The 18,241-nt window shown below is 34.2% G+C and overlaps 1 protein-coding gene across 1 annotated transcript in view; it reads left to right on the forward strand.

Annotated features, from left to right (window-relative positions):
• Nucleotides 1-1,630, forward strand: part of LOC149420470 (uncharacterized) — a 744,323-nt gene extending 742,693 nt beyond the window's left edge. The window contains exon 12 of the mRNA XM_089636727.1: nt 454-1,630. Within this exon, the coding sequence (XP_089492853.1) occupies nt 454-1,102 (649 nt within the window). The 3' untranslated portion in view covers nt 1,103-1,630. The remainder of the gene's footprint in view (nt 1-453) is intronic.
• Nucleotides 1,631-18,241: the final 16,611 nt, after the last annotated feature.

Here is an 18,241-nt window from a genome sequence, read left to right on the forward strand (position 1 = left end):
GGACTATATAACATGAATGTGGTGAGTCGTTTAACAATGAGACTCCGGGGATGATAATCTGACATCTAGAATTTAAACATTTAATTAAAAAAAAAATCTGCAAAAGTGGACGCCATAAATAAAGAATAGAATCAGAAAATTCTACTTAAGGCAGTTAAAGGGCTACGATTGCATCGTTCCACTTAATATTTAATTATTCATAAAATAACTCTATAAATTATATTATGAATAATTAATACAAAGACAGGCGACCTTTCCGTCTACCACGCTTGTTTCATAATAACATTAAAATTGCCAGATAGACTTGTTTGGCGCGGAACAGCTATTCGAGTGATAACTATAAATGAATTTTGTTTTGCTTTGAATGAAGACGTTTTTTCTTAAAGCCCAAGATGTTAAACAATGTGTCCACATTAAAATTCTATGTATTAAACCAATTCTTTTTATTTTAAGGTGTCCAGAGCTCAACGCCTGCATATCAGCCACGCTCTGGTGTGACGGGGTCAACCACTGTCCTTCAGGCTTCGATGAAGAAGACTCCAACTGTGCCTTCCAGTTTGGCATTCCCTTCCTCTACATCCTGATCGGGGCAGGAGCCCTCTGTCTCCTTATCACCCCCATCATTTTCACCATGTGCATCCGCTTCTGCCAACACAAACACAGAGAGAAGAAAAAGATCAAAGCTCAGATGGAAGCAAACTCGAGCGCAAATAATCACTTACACGTTAATCACATGCATTCCAATGGAACAGGCATTGCGAGGTATCCAATACCTACACCTGACACGTACGTAGCTAATGAACCCAACTATGGCACCACACAGAAGTACGCCACCATAGACAAGTACAGTATGGGGTCCAAGTATTCAACAGCTGAGAGGTACGGGTTGAATGACGCCAGATATAATGTGGTGGACAGTCGATATGATCCCCTCTCCGATGAGCGCTATATGAAAGACACGACGGACCTGAGATACGGCGGAACTCTCGGCAGATACGGCAGCCACCACAATAACACGGGATCAAGATACGGAAGCTCCAAGGGAGTGTACGTCCCGTCAACGGAGGATATGTACATAGAAGGCAAAGATAGCTTTTGTTGACAAGAGCTTGAACTAGTGGAAACCACAGTCTAACGCGGCTCAGCGGTACTAATTATTATTACGAACCGTGATTTATTAAGTTACGTTGTTACGTTGGCACGTCGTTCGTCGTAATTATAATAATTACTCGTAAGTGCGCGGTTTCCACATTTACGACTAATGATAAACCAAAAAAAATCGACTGATTTTTATATTAAGGATAAGATACTTTTAACATTTTAGTAAAATTGTTTTTTATTTAAGTAATAATATAATTATCATTTTATTAAATGTGTGAAATTCGGGATGATTGGCAATATTTGGTGTAAATTATAGGTACCTACATAATATGATATGAAACAATTTTAAACATTTGTATGTACAGTAAACTTTTATTAATGAAGTGAAATGTTTTGAATTTTACCCTAAGTGACATGTACATTTTTGTAATAAATTGCATTAAAAAATAAACGTTAAGACTCTTAAAATGTTGTGAATAGATAATAAAATGCGTATGAAATTTTAATTCAATATATTTAACCAATTGACTTACACGGTGTAGTTTTAAATGGTTTTGTTTTTAATTGTTTGAAATGGATATTTTTTGGAAATCTAGTGTTTATTACGTATTGTATTTAGATACACGAAGTTGATTACTTTTTTAGTGCACTAAAGTCATAAACTTGTTGTTTTATTTGAACATTTTATCATATTAACCCATGTAAATAAAAACATACGAATATGTAATAAAATATACAATCATACTTGTAAGATTTGTCTCATGTATCTAGGAATATAATTTGTTATATTTCTCATTAAATCACAATCCTTGTGATCAAATAACACATTCACTTTAATAATTATAAATTTCACAGTGTAAATAAAAAGTTATTGGAGTTTCTTCCTGTTATTTTTATAATTTATAAATAAAACTTATAATTCAATACTACAGTAAAATATGATGTATTATATTAATTCAAACGTATTCTTATGGAATGGGGAATCTGAAAATGATCCGAACGTCTTCTTTCTGTTTTAAAATAAAATAAATTAATAAAAATAGAAGATCTTTTCTTTCTTATCTTTTTTGCCATTTAAACTAAGAGAACTACCACTTCCCCAATTTAAAGGATTATTTAGAAACTGAAGGAATTGGACACACTTTTCAAGAAAAAAATGCCAAAACGACTCATAAAAAGGTTAAAGTTAATTCATATGTTTGTGGGCTTGCATTAAACCCGTGGTAAGCTTTACCTTGTACATATACATCCTTCACTTAAAAAATATTTTTGAATCAGAAAAACCTGCCTACATTAAATGTCAGAAGATAAAAAAAAAGTCCTACGCTTCTGGTATATACATATATTATGTATTTTCATATATATGTTGTATGCCTCCTGATGTTTAGCATTTCAGTATTTAAAAAATAAATCAAGTATATTCGAAAATTCTCGAAATGATCAGTCTCCAGCCTTTTCAGGCTTCCTTTTTCAATTGTACATTCATTTCAATCAATCAAATATTCCCGGTAATGTGTTGCTGAATTCACCTGTTTCAGTCAATCATGTAGACAAAGAAAGGAAAATTAAATAAAGAAATAATGATAAAAGATCTGTTTCCTTGGAAACCTTTCTCTGCCCTCTCCTCTGAGACTAAAGCCTTCAACCTAAATCAATGTCCAATTCTGGAATCCATTATATTCAATTCTTTTCATTTGTTTTACCTACCGTAAGGCGTCCCAGTTGTCCCAGTGTCACGCACAATATCTAGAAACACCAAACTTTAAATTTTGAGTTCGATTCGACAGTCTTAGTCACTCAAAGTTTTTAATGATTCGTCCACAGCAAGAATCTGTTAGCGTAATGCGATTCTTTATGAATTCCACATGAAATCCAACTGGCCATCCAATGTCTGGAGTCAGTGAAACTACGGCATTCTCAATTGGTGTTTATTGTATAACTAAAGGGGGTGGCGAGGGGAAAGGAAGTTGGAAGGTGGAGAAGCAGATATTGCCTTTGCATTTTGTAAGGTAAAATAAATTAACTGAGGGAGTAATAGCCGAGCAAGTTTTTTTGTAGAGACCGTGATCTATTTGTTTTACCCAAAAAGATTATTATTTTGGCGGATGTTGACCACTCACTTCGTGTGGGACGTATCTTGTGTATTTTATTAGAAATATCGAATTATATTTGTTTGGTTTGTGTTTTGCTACATTCTTTCAATATTTGGTAATACGCCATTCTAAAAAATGTATCAATATTTATTATATATTGAAAACTTTGTAGTTTTGGAGTCCCATGGAAAATACATTGGTGCGTTGTCGGTGATTTAAAGGCTCTTTTTAAGCTGCGCTTAAATTAAATTCTTTTCTAGAATAGAAAATTATTTGACGGAGTCAGGGTTATTTAACGATCTTTAAATCATAAAGTCTAGAGCACCTAGTAAAAAGTTTGTTGAGTTTTTATTAAAACTTAAATTGGATAATGCAAACCTAGCAGGACTGTTTTAGTGTAATGAAAGTATGCTACCCACCCAGAGTAAGTATTCGCCCCTGGATTCCGCCCTGCAGTACATACAATGATCGATATCAGCCGCAAAACAAAAAGGTAAAAATATAATTTTCAAAATGAATTAATAAAAAACGTATTGGGGTACTACTTAAGAAAATAAAATTATATATCTTCGCCGAAGTGAATCAATTAATTTCATATTATATCAATCTAAATAATACTCGTATGTTTACTAACCCATCGGTGGCCACTTTGCATGGAATGGTATGAATGTGTGAATTTCCACTAAGGCGTCGCGAGTTCAATTCTTGCACTAAAATCATGTTCAGCTCATAATGATGGTAGTAGGAGAAATCGAATCGAAGAAATATTGTAGGGTTATTTGATCGGTACTCAATTTTCGTGGAACTTTTCAAATAATTTTGATATCGGCGTTTTTTACAACCGCAGTGCTTCATTCAAAGAAATACAGTAATATTTCTCACACAGAAAATCTTTTTAATGGCGTAAAATATGATTAAAATCTATGAGTCAAAGAATCCTTGCTATATAAAAAATTATGTATATATATTTTTAGAACAAATTAGGTACTGCACGGGACGTGTTGGCCTGTACAAGAAAAGACTATAAATAAGCACCGGCACACATCAGCCCTCAACCTGGGTAATGAATTAAGTAAACCACCGTGAGGTGTTCTATTCAAACCATCATAAAAGAAAGACGATTCTAATCAAAATTCACATTTTAATTAGATGTATTATACTGGTATATAGAACGTGCAAAGGGGTATAGCTTATAGGTACTTCCTATTTCTTACAGCCAACCCACCTAAAACCCAATGTATTTCAATACAACTGGGTTTTAATACACAGATAAAAACTGAGACAATCGGAATTCTTTCAGCGATAATTTCAGATTGGAGCACATTGTGCATCATCGCTCCATACGATACCGCAAATGGCGCAGGCAACTGCTGCAGCAGTAGCCAGTTCAATTGGTAGCCAGGAGGAATTGGCCAGCCTCTACGTTGTCAGCATCAGTGGCTAATTCAGTCGGTAGCCAGAGGGAATTGGCCAGCCTCTAGGTTGTCAGGATCAGTCGTTAATTCAGTCGGTATCCAGGAGGAATTGGCCAGCCTCTTGGTTGTCAGCATCAGTGGCTAATTCAGTCGGTAGCCAGGAGGAATTAGCCAGCCTTTAGATTGTCAGCATCAGTGTCAAATTCAGTCGGTAGCCAGGAGAAATTAGACAGCCTCTAGGGTGTCAGGTTCAGTGGCTAATTCGGTAGCCAGGAGGAATTACACAGCCTCTAGGTTGTCAGCATCAGTGGCTAATTTAGTCGGTAGCCAGGAGGAATTGGCCAGCCTCTAGGTTGTCAGCGGCAGTGGGTAATTCAGTCGGTAGCCAGGAGGAATTTAGCGGCGGCATGATTATAAGGGCCGGCACACGGAGATGCCCCATTATGGTAATGATGACAGATGCGTCTGGCTCAGCTGATAAGAGTGTCCGCAGTAAACAGCTCGTTGCACATAGTTTGTAATATTTTAAAATGATTGTGCCGTGATGGAGGAACAGAAGCAAATATAGCTTTCAGTTGATACTCAGAAATTGTAAAAACAGATCGCGTTGTTACCGGCGTAGTTTTAAAACTTGAATCTCCGAATATTTTTTAATTTTTTTTTATATATACAATAATATTATTATTGGGTTTATAAAAACAGTTTATATTTAAACAAGTTCTGTTGTGTAATTATTATTACGCGTGACAGCTGTTTCGCCCTCTAAAGGCATTATCAAACTGTGGGTAGCCCACTTACAGACGATACATTTATATTATTTCTATGTAGGTATTTTAATTTAAATTACTGATTTCTTAATTGATTTCTGTGTAAAAATGTTAGAAATTATTGATGGTTATTACCCTAGTAAAGTTTCCCCAATTAGTGTAATGTTTAAATTTGACTGAATGTCTTAATGTTAGTTATTCCCAAACGATGACTCATAGGGTTATTTTAATAGTATAATTAAGTACTTCAATGTGCACTCGTATTTGCACTAGGTTTGAAGATATCTAGTAGGGGTGAACGAATTATATTGGTTTGTTCATTAATTAGAATAGCTTTCGGATTATTAGAATTTTTGTTAATTTCTAACTGCTCTAAAAGATTCAGTTTACGGCCTTTATTTTGTACGTGTAACGGAGTTGGTTTATTATTATCATTAAGTGAGTGATTTTCATCTAGGAGATGTTTGGCAAATTGAGATTGCATTTTATTATTATTTTTAAAAGATCTTATATGTTCTTTGAACCTAGTGTTAAAGGACCGACCCGTTTGTCCAACATAAACAGCGTTGCATTCGTCACACTGGAGTTTATAAATGCCACTATTTTGTAATTTGAGTACCTTACTTTTTGAGTTTTTAAGAGATGATCCTAAGTTGTTATTTGTGCGGAAGGCAATATCTAAGCCACATTTTTTGAGGACTTTGGCAATTTTATTAGATGTCTGTTCGATGAATTCTAAACACCCGAATTTATTATTCGTCTTATTATTAGTCGCTGGGTAAATTAATTTAAGGTTATTTTTGTGTTTATTATTATTAATTATTTTTTCGATGTCTCTACCCTTGAAGCCATTATTTTTAGCAATAGTTAGGATTGTATTTTTTTCCTTCTCAATAAATAAATATATAATAAATTAATAAATAATAAATTCGGGTGTTTAGAATTCATCGGACAGACATCTAATAAAATTGCCAAAGTCCTCAAAAAATGTGGCTTAGATATTGCCTTCCGCACAAATAACAACTTAGGATCATCTCTTAAAAACTCAAAAAGTAAGGTACTCAAATTACAAAATAGTGGCATTTATAAACTCCAGTGTGACGAATGCAACGCTGTTTATGTTGGACAAACGGGTCGGTCCTTTAACACTAGGTTCAAAGAACATATAAGATCTTTTAAAAATAATAATAAAATGCAATCTCAATTTGCCAAACATCTCCTAGATGAAAATCACTCACTTAATGATAATAATAAACCAACTCCGTTACACGTACAAAATAAAGGCCGTAAACTGAATCTTTTAGAGCAGTTAGAAATTAACAAAAATTCTAATAATCCGAAAGCTATTCTAATTAATGAACAAACCAATATAATTCGTTCACCCCTACTAGATATCTTCAAACCTAGTGCAAATACGAGTGCACATTGAAGTACTTAATTATACTATTAAAATAACCCTATGAGTCATCGTTTGGGAATAACTAACATTAAGACATTCAGTCAAATTTAAACATTACACTAATTGGGGAAACTTTACTAGGGTAATAACCATCAATAATTTCTAACATTTTTACACAGAAATCAATTAAGAAATCAGTAATTTAAATTAAAATACCTACATAGAAATAATATAAATGTATCGTCTGTAAGTGGGCTACCCACAGTTTGATAATGCCTTTAGAGGGCGAAACAGCTGTCACGCGTAATAATAATTACACAGCAGAACTTGTTTAAATATAAACTGTTTTTATAAACCCAATAATAATATTATTGTATATATAAAAAAAATAAAAAAATAAAATGGAGTTCTACAAATTAAACTTAATAACAATAAATAATCCGAATATTTTGTTTTAATGGGCTATTTATAATATCTCCTACAAGCGTTTGTGTGACGTCAGCTTGTAAAACATGTTACGTTTTCAAATGCAGGCATTGTGGTGCTAATAATATTTTGCCCAGCAACAGCTTTTTGGCTTTGTCAATATTTTAATTTCGTTTTAGAAAATAGGGTTATCGAACTGTTTCATGTTCGATCCAGCCGTTTAGCCTCCTGGTAACAGATTAATGCATTTTTCAACTTGTAAAAATTATGATTTGAAAAAAGGGGTCATCAATTCAGTCACTTACCAAGGACTCATTTTCAGAAGGCAGGAATTTTTTCATACTTATTTGGTTAGAATAGGTATTGGCGTCATTCAACATTCAAATATGTAAGTACCAGTCTTCGCTGATTACGAATGTCGCTTATTTAGGTGAGTATCCATAAATTTTCATGTTACAATTTTTATCCACCCAAAGTATATCGTTTTAAAGATCGTCAGGTCCTCAACTCAGTTCTTCTTTCACAATTTTTAATATAGCCATATAATACAGTATTTAAAGCACAAGCATCAGTAGAAACAATGTGAAATTCTCCGAGGAATTAACGTCATAATACCTTCGTTACTGGTACATAGCTGGGGAATACACCAAACGCGCGACTATCCTTTGGTATACGGTTAACATTTGCCAAATGAAAACGGGTAATTTCAAAAATTATTTTTTCTGTTCAACAGCTTGGCGTTGAAATTATTTACAATCTTCTATATTTTTTCCTTCTACACCGTAAGTATCTAAATTTTCTCCTTCCTTTCCTCGAAGAACCTCTACACGACATTTCCAAATACGGTATAGGTCTTTAAAAAAACTGACCCTCAGTAAAGTTGAAAAATGAAATACAATTAATAGAAACCTGTTTCATTTATAAGCTCTTCAAAATAGTTGATTCGATCTAACACATAGCAGTGCTAAAAAAATACCTAGTTTCTCCATTTAGTCATAGCCAATCCGCTCGGTACAACCGCAGAATAAATAAAGCAACAGAGTATTGACTTTATCCCGGGATAGCACTAGATCAAAACAATTTTGATAGACAGTCGGGTAATTGTGTTGAATCCTAAAATACCATACTCTGTCAGCCGCTGTGCAAGTCCCGGGCAGATTTTCACAGCGGTGACCGCTTCCGCAATAAATACTCTCTCAGTTACAACCCTCTCGGTAAACGTAACTGAGTAACTGCACTTGTAGGTACCAAATTTGCATTGGATTTATTGCAGGGATTGCATATTTCCTTAACTAGTTTAATGATTATGCATTTTTTAATATTTTTTAACTTTTTTTACGGCTAGAATATCTACGGTTAATTACAATTAGTATTTAGTTTGTCTGTGATATTTATTACGCCAGAGCAAACAGCTGGTTAGCTTTTGCTGCTTACGGCAAGGTTTGCACACGAGAAGCGAATGATCAGAGAAAGAAGCTTAAGGAAAATAATAATTTATACTTATGTGTATGGTATGGTATTAGTATGGCGCGAAAGTGAATGGATGAAGATGTCGGGGATGCCCGAAAAAGACATAGCACGTCGAAGTGAGACGTATTTTTGAGTCGAGTCATGTCAAGATTATTTATGAGATTATTTATGAATGTGAATAAAGAAAGATTGTGTGCTAAGTCAGACAACGTGGTATTCATCATTTCTGTCTGTGGGGAAATTTATTTATTTTGTTTATTTATTTTATTTATTTAGTACAGGTGATGATACAATGACACATGTAGATAAAAAATACTTTGACTGCCCAACTAGGAGGAATTCCCGTTTTAGGACAGTCAAAATTGAGTTAGTATTCATGCACGCATACATATTTTGTAAGAACAAAAACAAAAAAGGAAAAAAAAGAAAAGTAATATAATATAAACATAACTAAAAATATATATACATATATAAATAAAAAATAATGATACATTAAAAGAAAAATATTATTATAAAAGATTAAAAGCAAAAAGTTATAAAGTTAACTGATGTTAACTTGTTGTTTGGTTTGTTTAGTTTTGTTTATTTTCTTGTTTTCTTAATGTGTTTGATATTTTGTTTGTTTTATTTTTGGAAAAGTGTGAGTTCACACTCTTTTGAAATGGCGTGATGGTTCCTAGATCTTAGATAGATAAATAAAAATACATATATATTTGTATGATTTAGATATTCAGATAAAATCTCAAAACTGTGCGATTAGTGTCAAATTATTCCAATGTAAAAAAAAATAGTTAATAATAATATACTCGTAAGCAATTAGTGTTTTCACAAATATTATTTTCACAATAATAATCATATAATATCTACAGAATAAATAAATAACAATGGTGTTTGTAGCCTTTTTATGGTGCTAAATATCTATACTATACTTGTCTGTAGTCGAATCAGCCTATTCATGCTGGGGATTGTATGAATAACTCTTGTTTCTGTTGCTTTGAGTGTGGTTAAACAAACCAGCAAATAATATTGTTTTAGTGAATTCAGAACAAAGAAAGCTTTCCATTGTTTGGGTGAAAACGAAATACAGGCTGTTTGGATTTTATTGCCAAAGCTCCCATTTTATTGCGAAAATTTAACATGAATTGTTGATGCTATTTTGGGACGCGTGCCGATTGTAAATCAATGTATAATACCTTTATTTAGTAATAGTGAAAATCAATACAAAATAAATGCAAAAAATTTGTGTAAAAAAGTTCTAAAGCTGTTATAAATGTGTAATAATTTATCGTTGTTATTTTTTAAAATTCTTATTATGACACCTGAAACACTTTTTTACGTGAAAACTGCACAAGATTTCCAACTGCCCGAAATTAGTAGGTCTGTGGCATCTCCAGTTAGGGTATGCTTTTAGGCTGAAGCGATGCGGATGGGAATGAGACTGGGAAGTATCGTACTTGTTATCGACAAAATAATTGGTGCGCATGTTCAAAAAGCTCCCTTCCACTGCCTTTCCTTCTTGTCCAGAATTTGGCATCTTCCACGAGAACCTTCTTGTCTCTTCTTACTTCAGAATTATTCCACACATTCAGCCCACATTTTCTTCAGTTTGCCTCTGGGTGAACTTTACTTGGGCATTCACTCGGTCATTATTTGTCAGTGTCCTATCACCTAGAATCCTTTCCATATTGCAAGCCCACTGCAGTATTTGGGACCTACAGAATCTTATGATAGTTTTATGCTCAATTAGTTTCTCCAGTTCAGAAAACAAAAGATTCGAAAAAAAAACACGACGAAAGAAATAAAACAACCGACCGATCAAATTAGCTCGGCTTTGCAATTTCTCTCGCCTCAAAGTCCCCGAGACTGAGCTATTTTGTTTAGCTGAAAACGTGAAATGAACAATTTGCGCATAATACTTCCGAACACGTGTAAATCACGCCACTAGCGTCACCATCACGCGATGTGCTAGAGCTGGCATTAAAACACCTATGAAAATGACGTAATTTACCACTTTATCGCCAATTTGAAGGCAAGTACACTCGCCTAGCCCTCCAAGTGTTGTTGCTGTAGCACGCATGCTTCTCTGTCTTATTTAATTTTATTTCTTATATGCCTACTTATCGTGTAAAAAAAATATATTCTTGAGCGTTTTGACTGAATACTTAAGCCGATAAACACGAGAGGTTTATTGGAAACGACTGTGAAAATCGAACAAGTACTTGATTACTAATTTTATGTACCTACCTTGAATGAAAACTTATAACATATTGTGGCCGTGTATCAAAAAACCGTACTTTACCATAACTTGTTTTCAAATTGTAGAAAATTGTCTATTCTGTATTTCATATGTTTTAACGAAAATGTAATTAAACATCACACATCACACCGATTCTCCAAATGGAAGGCATCGTAGATGGAAGGCCACCGTGAGAAAAATATATGGCATCTTAAAAACAGTTGTAATATAAAATAATAATATTTCACTTCAAAAAAAAGGAAACATCAATCAAAAAAAATCATCTACTCCGTAACATTCGGTATTCAGCATCGGATATAACATACATCTCTATCAAATGTCCCTAGTTTTGCTGATTCGTGGCGGCTGTCACCTATCCAAATTAGGCAATTATTTAAAGCGCAAATAATATCATTATGTCAGTATTATAATGATATGAAAAATTTGACATCCAGCAATCCCGTTAATATTCTTCACAGATAATTGAAAATTTCGAATAACAGTCCTTTCGCTTAAAAATTGGCTCCTAGCTAGACTAATTTGATGTCATTGCCGGGAAACTGAGCGTTTATTATTTTTCCTTGTAGATGTAGGTATGTTACCCGCCCCAATAGACAATGTATATTCTCAGACAGGTGTATCTCGTATGTTATTCACATACATGCATCCGTGAATTGTGTGTCTGAGTTCCTCCTAGAGATGGGGAATTTTTACGTTTATTCAAAGCGTTTTGCAATGGAAAAGTTTCCAGAACCGCGTGGGTATCTAACCAACATTCATTTTGTGACTGAGTTATTGCTTTAATATATTCTAACTACCGTAATAATAAACCAGTCTGAGAATGCCGAATAGCACGAAGATATTAAGTCGCCATACGAGCTTGCTTCTTGCTACTTGGGAACAATGGATGCAATCTTACTTTCAAAGAGTTGTTAGATCGAATACAATAAATTGCATGCATTATGACAGCGCAACATCGTCCTTCTGTAACGTTTTTAGTTGAACCATTGAAAAAAAATATAAAAGGGGGTCTTTCTAAAAATTCTATTTCTCTTCTTGGTGCAAAAAATTTTAATCACCGAAAATAAATTTACAAGCTAAAAACCTGACACACATCAAGTTTTAATTATTATTATTTCAGCGGTTTATAAATTGAGAAAATATTTTTTTTCTCCCTTTTATCCATTAAATTTATTAGCCATGCATAAATATATTCGAATTTGATTGAATTCTAATAAGTGGCACTAGTATAATTATTTTACAAGCAATAATTATTAGCCTGAAACACTCATCCACATTGAAAAATCTCCTGATAAAAGATACATGAAGCCAACGGGACTTGAACCCGTGTCCTTTCGATTTCCGGTCGACAGCTCTGACCACTGAGCTATGGCGGCTTATCTCTTATCCGCGAAATAATTCAATATATACTAGTGTTTCATTCAACAATTACTGCTTGTTACATTTTTTCACCTGAAAACAACCAACTTTATTTTATATGAGAAAGGCATTGTAAGTGCTAACCTCTCACTAGACAAATTGTCTACTTTTTTTGTCTTCATCATTTGTCTCGACGCCATCTAGTTGTTTTCAGGTGAAAACATGTAACAAGCAGTAATTGTTGAATGAAACACTAGTATATATTGAATTATTTCGCGGATAAGAGATAAGCCGCCATAGCTCAGTGGTCAGAGCTGTCGACCGGAAATCGAAAGGACACGGGTTCAAGTCCGTTGGCGTCATGTATCTTTTATCAGGAGATTTTTCAATGTGGATGAGTGTTTCAGGCTTGTATCGAACGTCATGAGCATCATCAATATAAAATGTACATCAATTATAAAAAACACAACAAAATGCCATCATATTTACCACTGTCGAAAACTATGTAAAACTTTCCATAAAACTAATGTTGATAAACCTGCCTTACATAAAGGTAACTCATGTTTAAAAACCTGTCCTGCCGTTTAACGGTAAATTTTATCGCTCGGACCTAGAAAGCAGTTGTCTCGCTTCAACTCAAGCAACCATCTTACTCTGGCTAGGCAGCCGCTGATTGGCTAAGCACAAAACCTGCTTGAGCGGCTCACGTGTATCCAAAAGATTTGTAAAAAATACAAATTTGGAAGCCTTTCCTGTAATAATAGGAAACAATGTTAACTAAATAATTATATACAAAGATACTTATATGTTAATTAAATAAGCTCGAATAGAAATAAAATATGTTACACGTAAGATAATTATGTAATCAGCGAAACTCTGAAAAGGTTACAGAGATTTGACCACTTATCTTGTAGAATATGTCTTATTATAACTAAATAAACAATATTGCGACGATGTGGTTTTGGCAGGGCGACACAGGCAGATAAGGTCTAATATTATAAAATATTCCTATATTTCTGAGATAAACAGATTTAATCCTACAAACGTGGCGAGCTTCATAGCAAGAAAAAAGCAAGCTCGTTACGGGAATTTCATAATACAATCAAGGGTCGGAGGCGCGGTCCTATAGAATCTTATAAAGGCGCCGCAAAAACCGGTCCCTGCCCCATTCCGCCATAAGCCCTGGACCGAGCAACACCTACCGCTGTCCGCTCTGCCTGACCCGCTTCGCTACCTGAGAGCAACACGCTGTGTTTGATTTCAACCCGGTTCCCCCCCCCGCTCCACTTCCGCTGTCTACTGCAACTGCCTGCTGCTGAGCTCGCTGCTCACCGACAAGCCAACGACGCCCCGACGTCGCGGCGCCTCTGCCTCGGGCTTCACTGAGCCTTCCCAACAGCCAGCCTCGGAGAGAGGATCTGCCATTGCCTACTGAACCAGCCAGCGCCCCGCAGAGCCGTTACCGACTGAGCCTGGAGGGATACAAGAAGTTGCACCCGCAATAAAAACCAACCGCTTTTATAAAAGCGTTCTTTTCAATATGCAAATTACAAATGTCGAATATATCGTCTTTCTCAAGACGCATTCATTTATGCAAACATACAAGAGTCGATATTCCCTGGATCGAGGGGACTGAACGTTGGCGACTGAGCCAGCCCGCCTGCCAGCCCGCCTGCCAGCCCGCCTGCCAGCCAGTCCCGGAGAGCCTTTCCTCCAGCGTGCGGTCCTGCTCACTGGCCCCGATGTCACAGAGCCGTTACTGACTGACCTTGGACGAATACAAGGAGTTTTATCCGCAATAAAAACAACCGCCTTTATAAAGGCGTTCTTTTCAAAAGCAAATTACAAATTTCGAATATATCGTCTTTCTCAAGACGCATTCATTGAGGCAAACATATTACAAGAGTCGATATTCCCTGCATTTTTATGATATTTTAAATAACTCTGTAATGGTTCAAATGAAATACCTCAAGTGCTTTATTTGAATCGTTACACAGGACAAAGGTAAATGTGTGCCGGTGCTTATATTTTTACAGTTTTTTCTTGTGCAGGCGACACGTCCCGTACAAGGCTAATAATTATTGATTGTAAAATAATTGTTACCCTTTGTGGTATGCATAAAAAATTCTTATCTTAAACATTAGTTAACCAAAAAAATTATAATAGGCACTAGTATAATCAAAAAAACATTGTTCCACATTCAACAACCAAACCATATGTGACTTACTCTTAAAAGGGCCAATGTAAGTTTTTCAAATTTCACGAAACCTTTGTAAATTGTTGAATAATTTGCTTTTTCTAACAAGATTTAATTTTAAGGACAACGATTTTGTCCCCCGAAAATTGAATAATCTTTTCTCAAAATGAAAAGGTTCGTTTAAAATTTGGAAGAAAACACAATTTTGAGGCGATATATCAAAAAAATGTATGTACTGATAAACTAATATTTGTTCTTTTAGAATCAAGCCACAGATATATTCTTTTGATGGAAGGTTGACAGCCAAAGATAATAGCTTTCTCACAAACTGTTAAAACTGTATCTTTTAAAGTATTCAAAGTTAATGGACATCTCGGGTGTACCGGCATAACTAACTTAATGAAATTTCTTGCAGTGATGTTTTGAAGAATGAGCTTTAGAATGAGTTAAAGTTAACGTCTTATTTTAACTGTCTGTGGAATGGATAAGTATAAGAACCAAGAAACATTCGAATTCGTATGATGTTTTGAGCACAGACGGACATGAAAATCGAGCCATGAAAATGATATTTCATTGTGTCTCGGTTCTGTGCACTGGCATTATTCTACATATTTTAAAAAGTGCAATCCTCAATATCTACAAAAAAAAATTACATAGATGGTGTTCTGGCTATAATACAAATATGTAATATGGTTTATCAGATCTTTAAAAACCTTTATAGATTGCCCTTAAATAATAAGTGATATAAATATCTATTCCTGTTATATTCCATCATATTTTCCACAGCACGAACTATTCAATATATTCATGTAACTCACAACAAGCGTGTTTTCCCGAAATGCTGAAAAAAATACTAAAAAATTTCATCTTCCTAAAATAAAAATCACAAGAACTCTTTACATGTAATGTAATGGCTTAAAAATTGCAATATTGGGAAAGAAATCACTGCACACCGTTGGTAACAACTTACAATAATGTTGTTATAATTGGAACGCATTCAAACGAACGATAGGAAAACTTTATATTTGAAAGAAATAAGAAAAATAACCTATCTGCTAAATTCTATATCAATGTTAATTTTATATCACTTCTTGCCACGTTCATACAAAGAATGAATTTTATGTATATACTCGCACTCAATTTTCCAACCGCAGCGCAAGTCTAGTGTAGCGGGGTTGGTTGTGGAACTGACTGTGCCAAACAGTGTGCGGGGTTGTTACTGTAATTTAAAAGAATGCTTCGTTTATTCACCCGCCAAATACTGGTAGAGCCCGCTGCATCCAATCAAATCAATTTTATGACATTTATTAATGAATTTGCATACGTGTTACGCGTGCAAACGAATCGTCTACTGGTTAGGTAGTTAGTCACTGGAATATGTATTTTAACATTATGGAATGAGTAGGTTATCTAGAATTTCCAATTCTTTTAAAAACGTGGCAAGCCAGGACAAATAACCGTAGTACATTGAGAATAAATTAATAAAACTTTAGGCATTACCTAATAATGATACAATTATATAAAGAGGTATAGCTGTGCGACCGTCTTCACTACCAAACTTAAACTTGAGTCTGAGGCCAAAATACCCAACCAAACAAAATATATATATATATTTTTTTAATCTGAAGGTATTGCAAGTATTCAGTACAAATAAATGCTATTTAATTGATTTATGTTTTAAATTATGAAATAGAAGCCATTAAGTATTACCCTTTTCATGATCTTTGAAGAAGGACCTTTAAAAAATAATCTTGCCCAGCTAAATATATTAATAAACCGTAGATTTGTATAAAAAACAAATACAGACCAAACGCCCACTCTTCACATACACTCTTTTTTAAATTATTATATTATATATAGAAGATAGATACTGGAAGCGCTATGTATTTTAACATAGTCCCAAATGAGGTGATTTGGATGATATTATATAAGTTTGTGGTCATGGTCCCAGCAGAGCGACAACTTAATAATGTTTTATGTATACAGTTCAAATTTGTGTTCAATCCTATTGAGTTAAAAGACATACATCGTTCCAGATGAAACTGTAAAAAAAACGCAAAATCTAGAAGAGGAAAATCTGTACCTGCAATAATCCAAGGTCAACACAATAATTTGTAGCGTAACATTTTGTGATTCCTGTCAAATTGTCGATGTCTTTGTTCAATAAGTTCTAACCTCGACTCGAAAAATATACTGATATGATTTTTTATTCGGAATCTCACTGTCCTTTCCCATATTCATGGAATTTACAAAAATAATGTTGTTTGTTTAGGAATGACTGAAAATTTTCAACCGACCCCCGTGAGTATTTCTGAATTCCAGTGTCAAGTTAATTGAGGGTTGAATATTGCAGTACGACGAATGCCATTCTTTGATGGGGTTATAGTTGTGGGTGAAATGCCGTTCTGTTCATGCCGTTCATTATTGTGCTAGAAAAAAATTCGGAGAGAATTTAATATTTGCGATGCTGAGTGTGCGTGTACGGATCTATTGAAAGGTAGATTTCTAAATACTTTATTTGTATATTGATTTTGAAGCATTTTGGGTATTTTTAGGTGGCGAAGGGGTAAATTTCCATAAATATATGAACCTTGAAGTATTTTATGTGAATATCATTACGATAATTCATTTATTAGCATTATTTCTCTTACAAAATAAAATAGATGGACAGTTTTGATCGACTAAGTCCATAACAAAACGATATTATCATACCGCACTATTTAACTAGAATCGATGGTTCATATAGTGTGAGCAAAATAAAATTTTATCCGATAATTTGAAAGGGGTTTCTTGGAAACGGATCTAAAAAAATAATCCAGGGTGGAAGAATATTCCCCAGCATTACCCTAGAAAGAGACCACCATTTTGATAATATGAGATAGGTATTTTCAAACTTGCTTCTTAGAATGTTCTCTTTGACTTATTTCGGCTTCACTAAGGACGGGTTGTTTCGGAGAATCTGAACAATTCATCAAATTTCAACGTTAATTTTCGGGTTCTGTGAAAGATTTTTTCAAGTTCTGTTTTTATTTCAGTTTTTTCAAGCAACTAGCCTACAATGATATAAAAACAGAACTTGAATAAGTCTTTCACAAAACCCTAAAATTAACGTTGAAATTTGATGAATTGTTCAAATTCTCCGAAACAACCCGTCCTAAGTAATCAAATTGATTTATTTAATTTATACAGTCGTGGGATCAATGATCTCCAATATTTAAAGTACCTTCCATCCAATATAAAATAAAACATTAAGGAAATAGTGTCGCACACGACGATCGACCGACGACGTGGAGCTGACGAGCTGAATCTCGTAAGATGGTCCTCGTACGTAGCGCGTAGCACTACAGCTATTCATTTATTCACTTACGTTTTATTTCAAGCCTTAAACTAAAAAATATGTTAATTAATAGTTTTTTTCATTTATTGTTAAGTTTTCACTAAAGGTATCACGTTACATTTATGTCGGTGGATATGTATTTCCAGTATTAAAAACACATCTAGATTTGACACTTTTAACTAAAAAACATCAACAATATCTCTTTTGAAAATACATTACGAGGTATTTGTATTGTATTAACATCGACCTTATGTTTGAATATTATGCCTCCTTTAAATAATATCCAAACATTCCGAATGAATCTGTATTGTGTAGTGTTTCGTTGTGAATCGGATAAAAATAAATTGAACAGAATTGCAAACTATTACGATCTTTCTCATGGCTACTAACTGACAACTTAAAGTTTGGTGGACGAAACGA

This window comes from Hesperophylax consimilis, chromosome 10, assembly GCF_061612785.1.
Source record: "Hesperophylax consimilis isolate HC1 chromosome 10, BYU_Hcon_1.0, whole genome shotgun sequence".
NCBI classification, from domain to species: domain Eukaryota; kingdom Metazoa; phylum Arthropoda; class Insecta; order Trichoptera; family Limnephilidae; genus Hesperophylax; species Hesperophylax consimilis.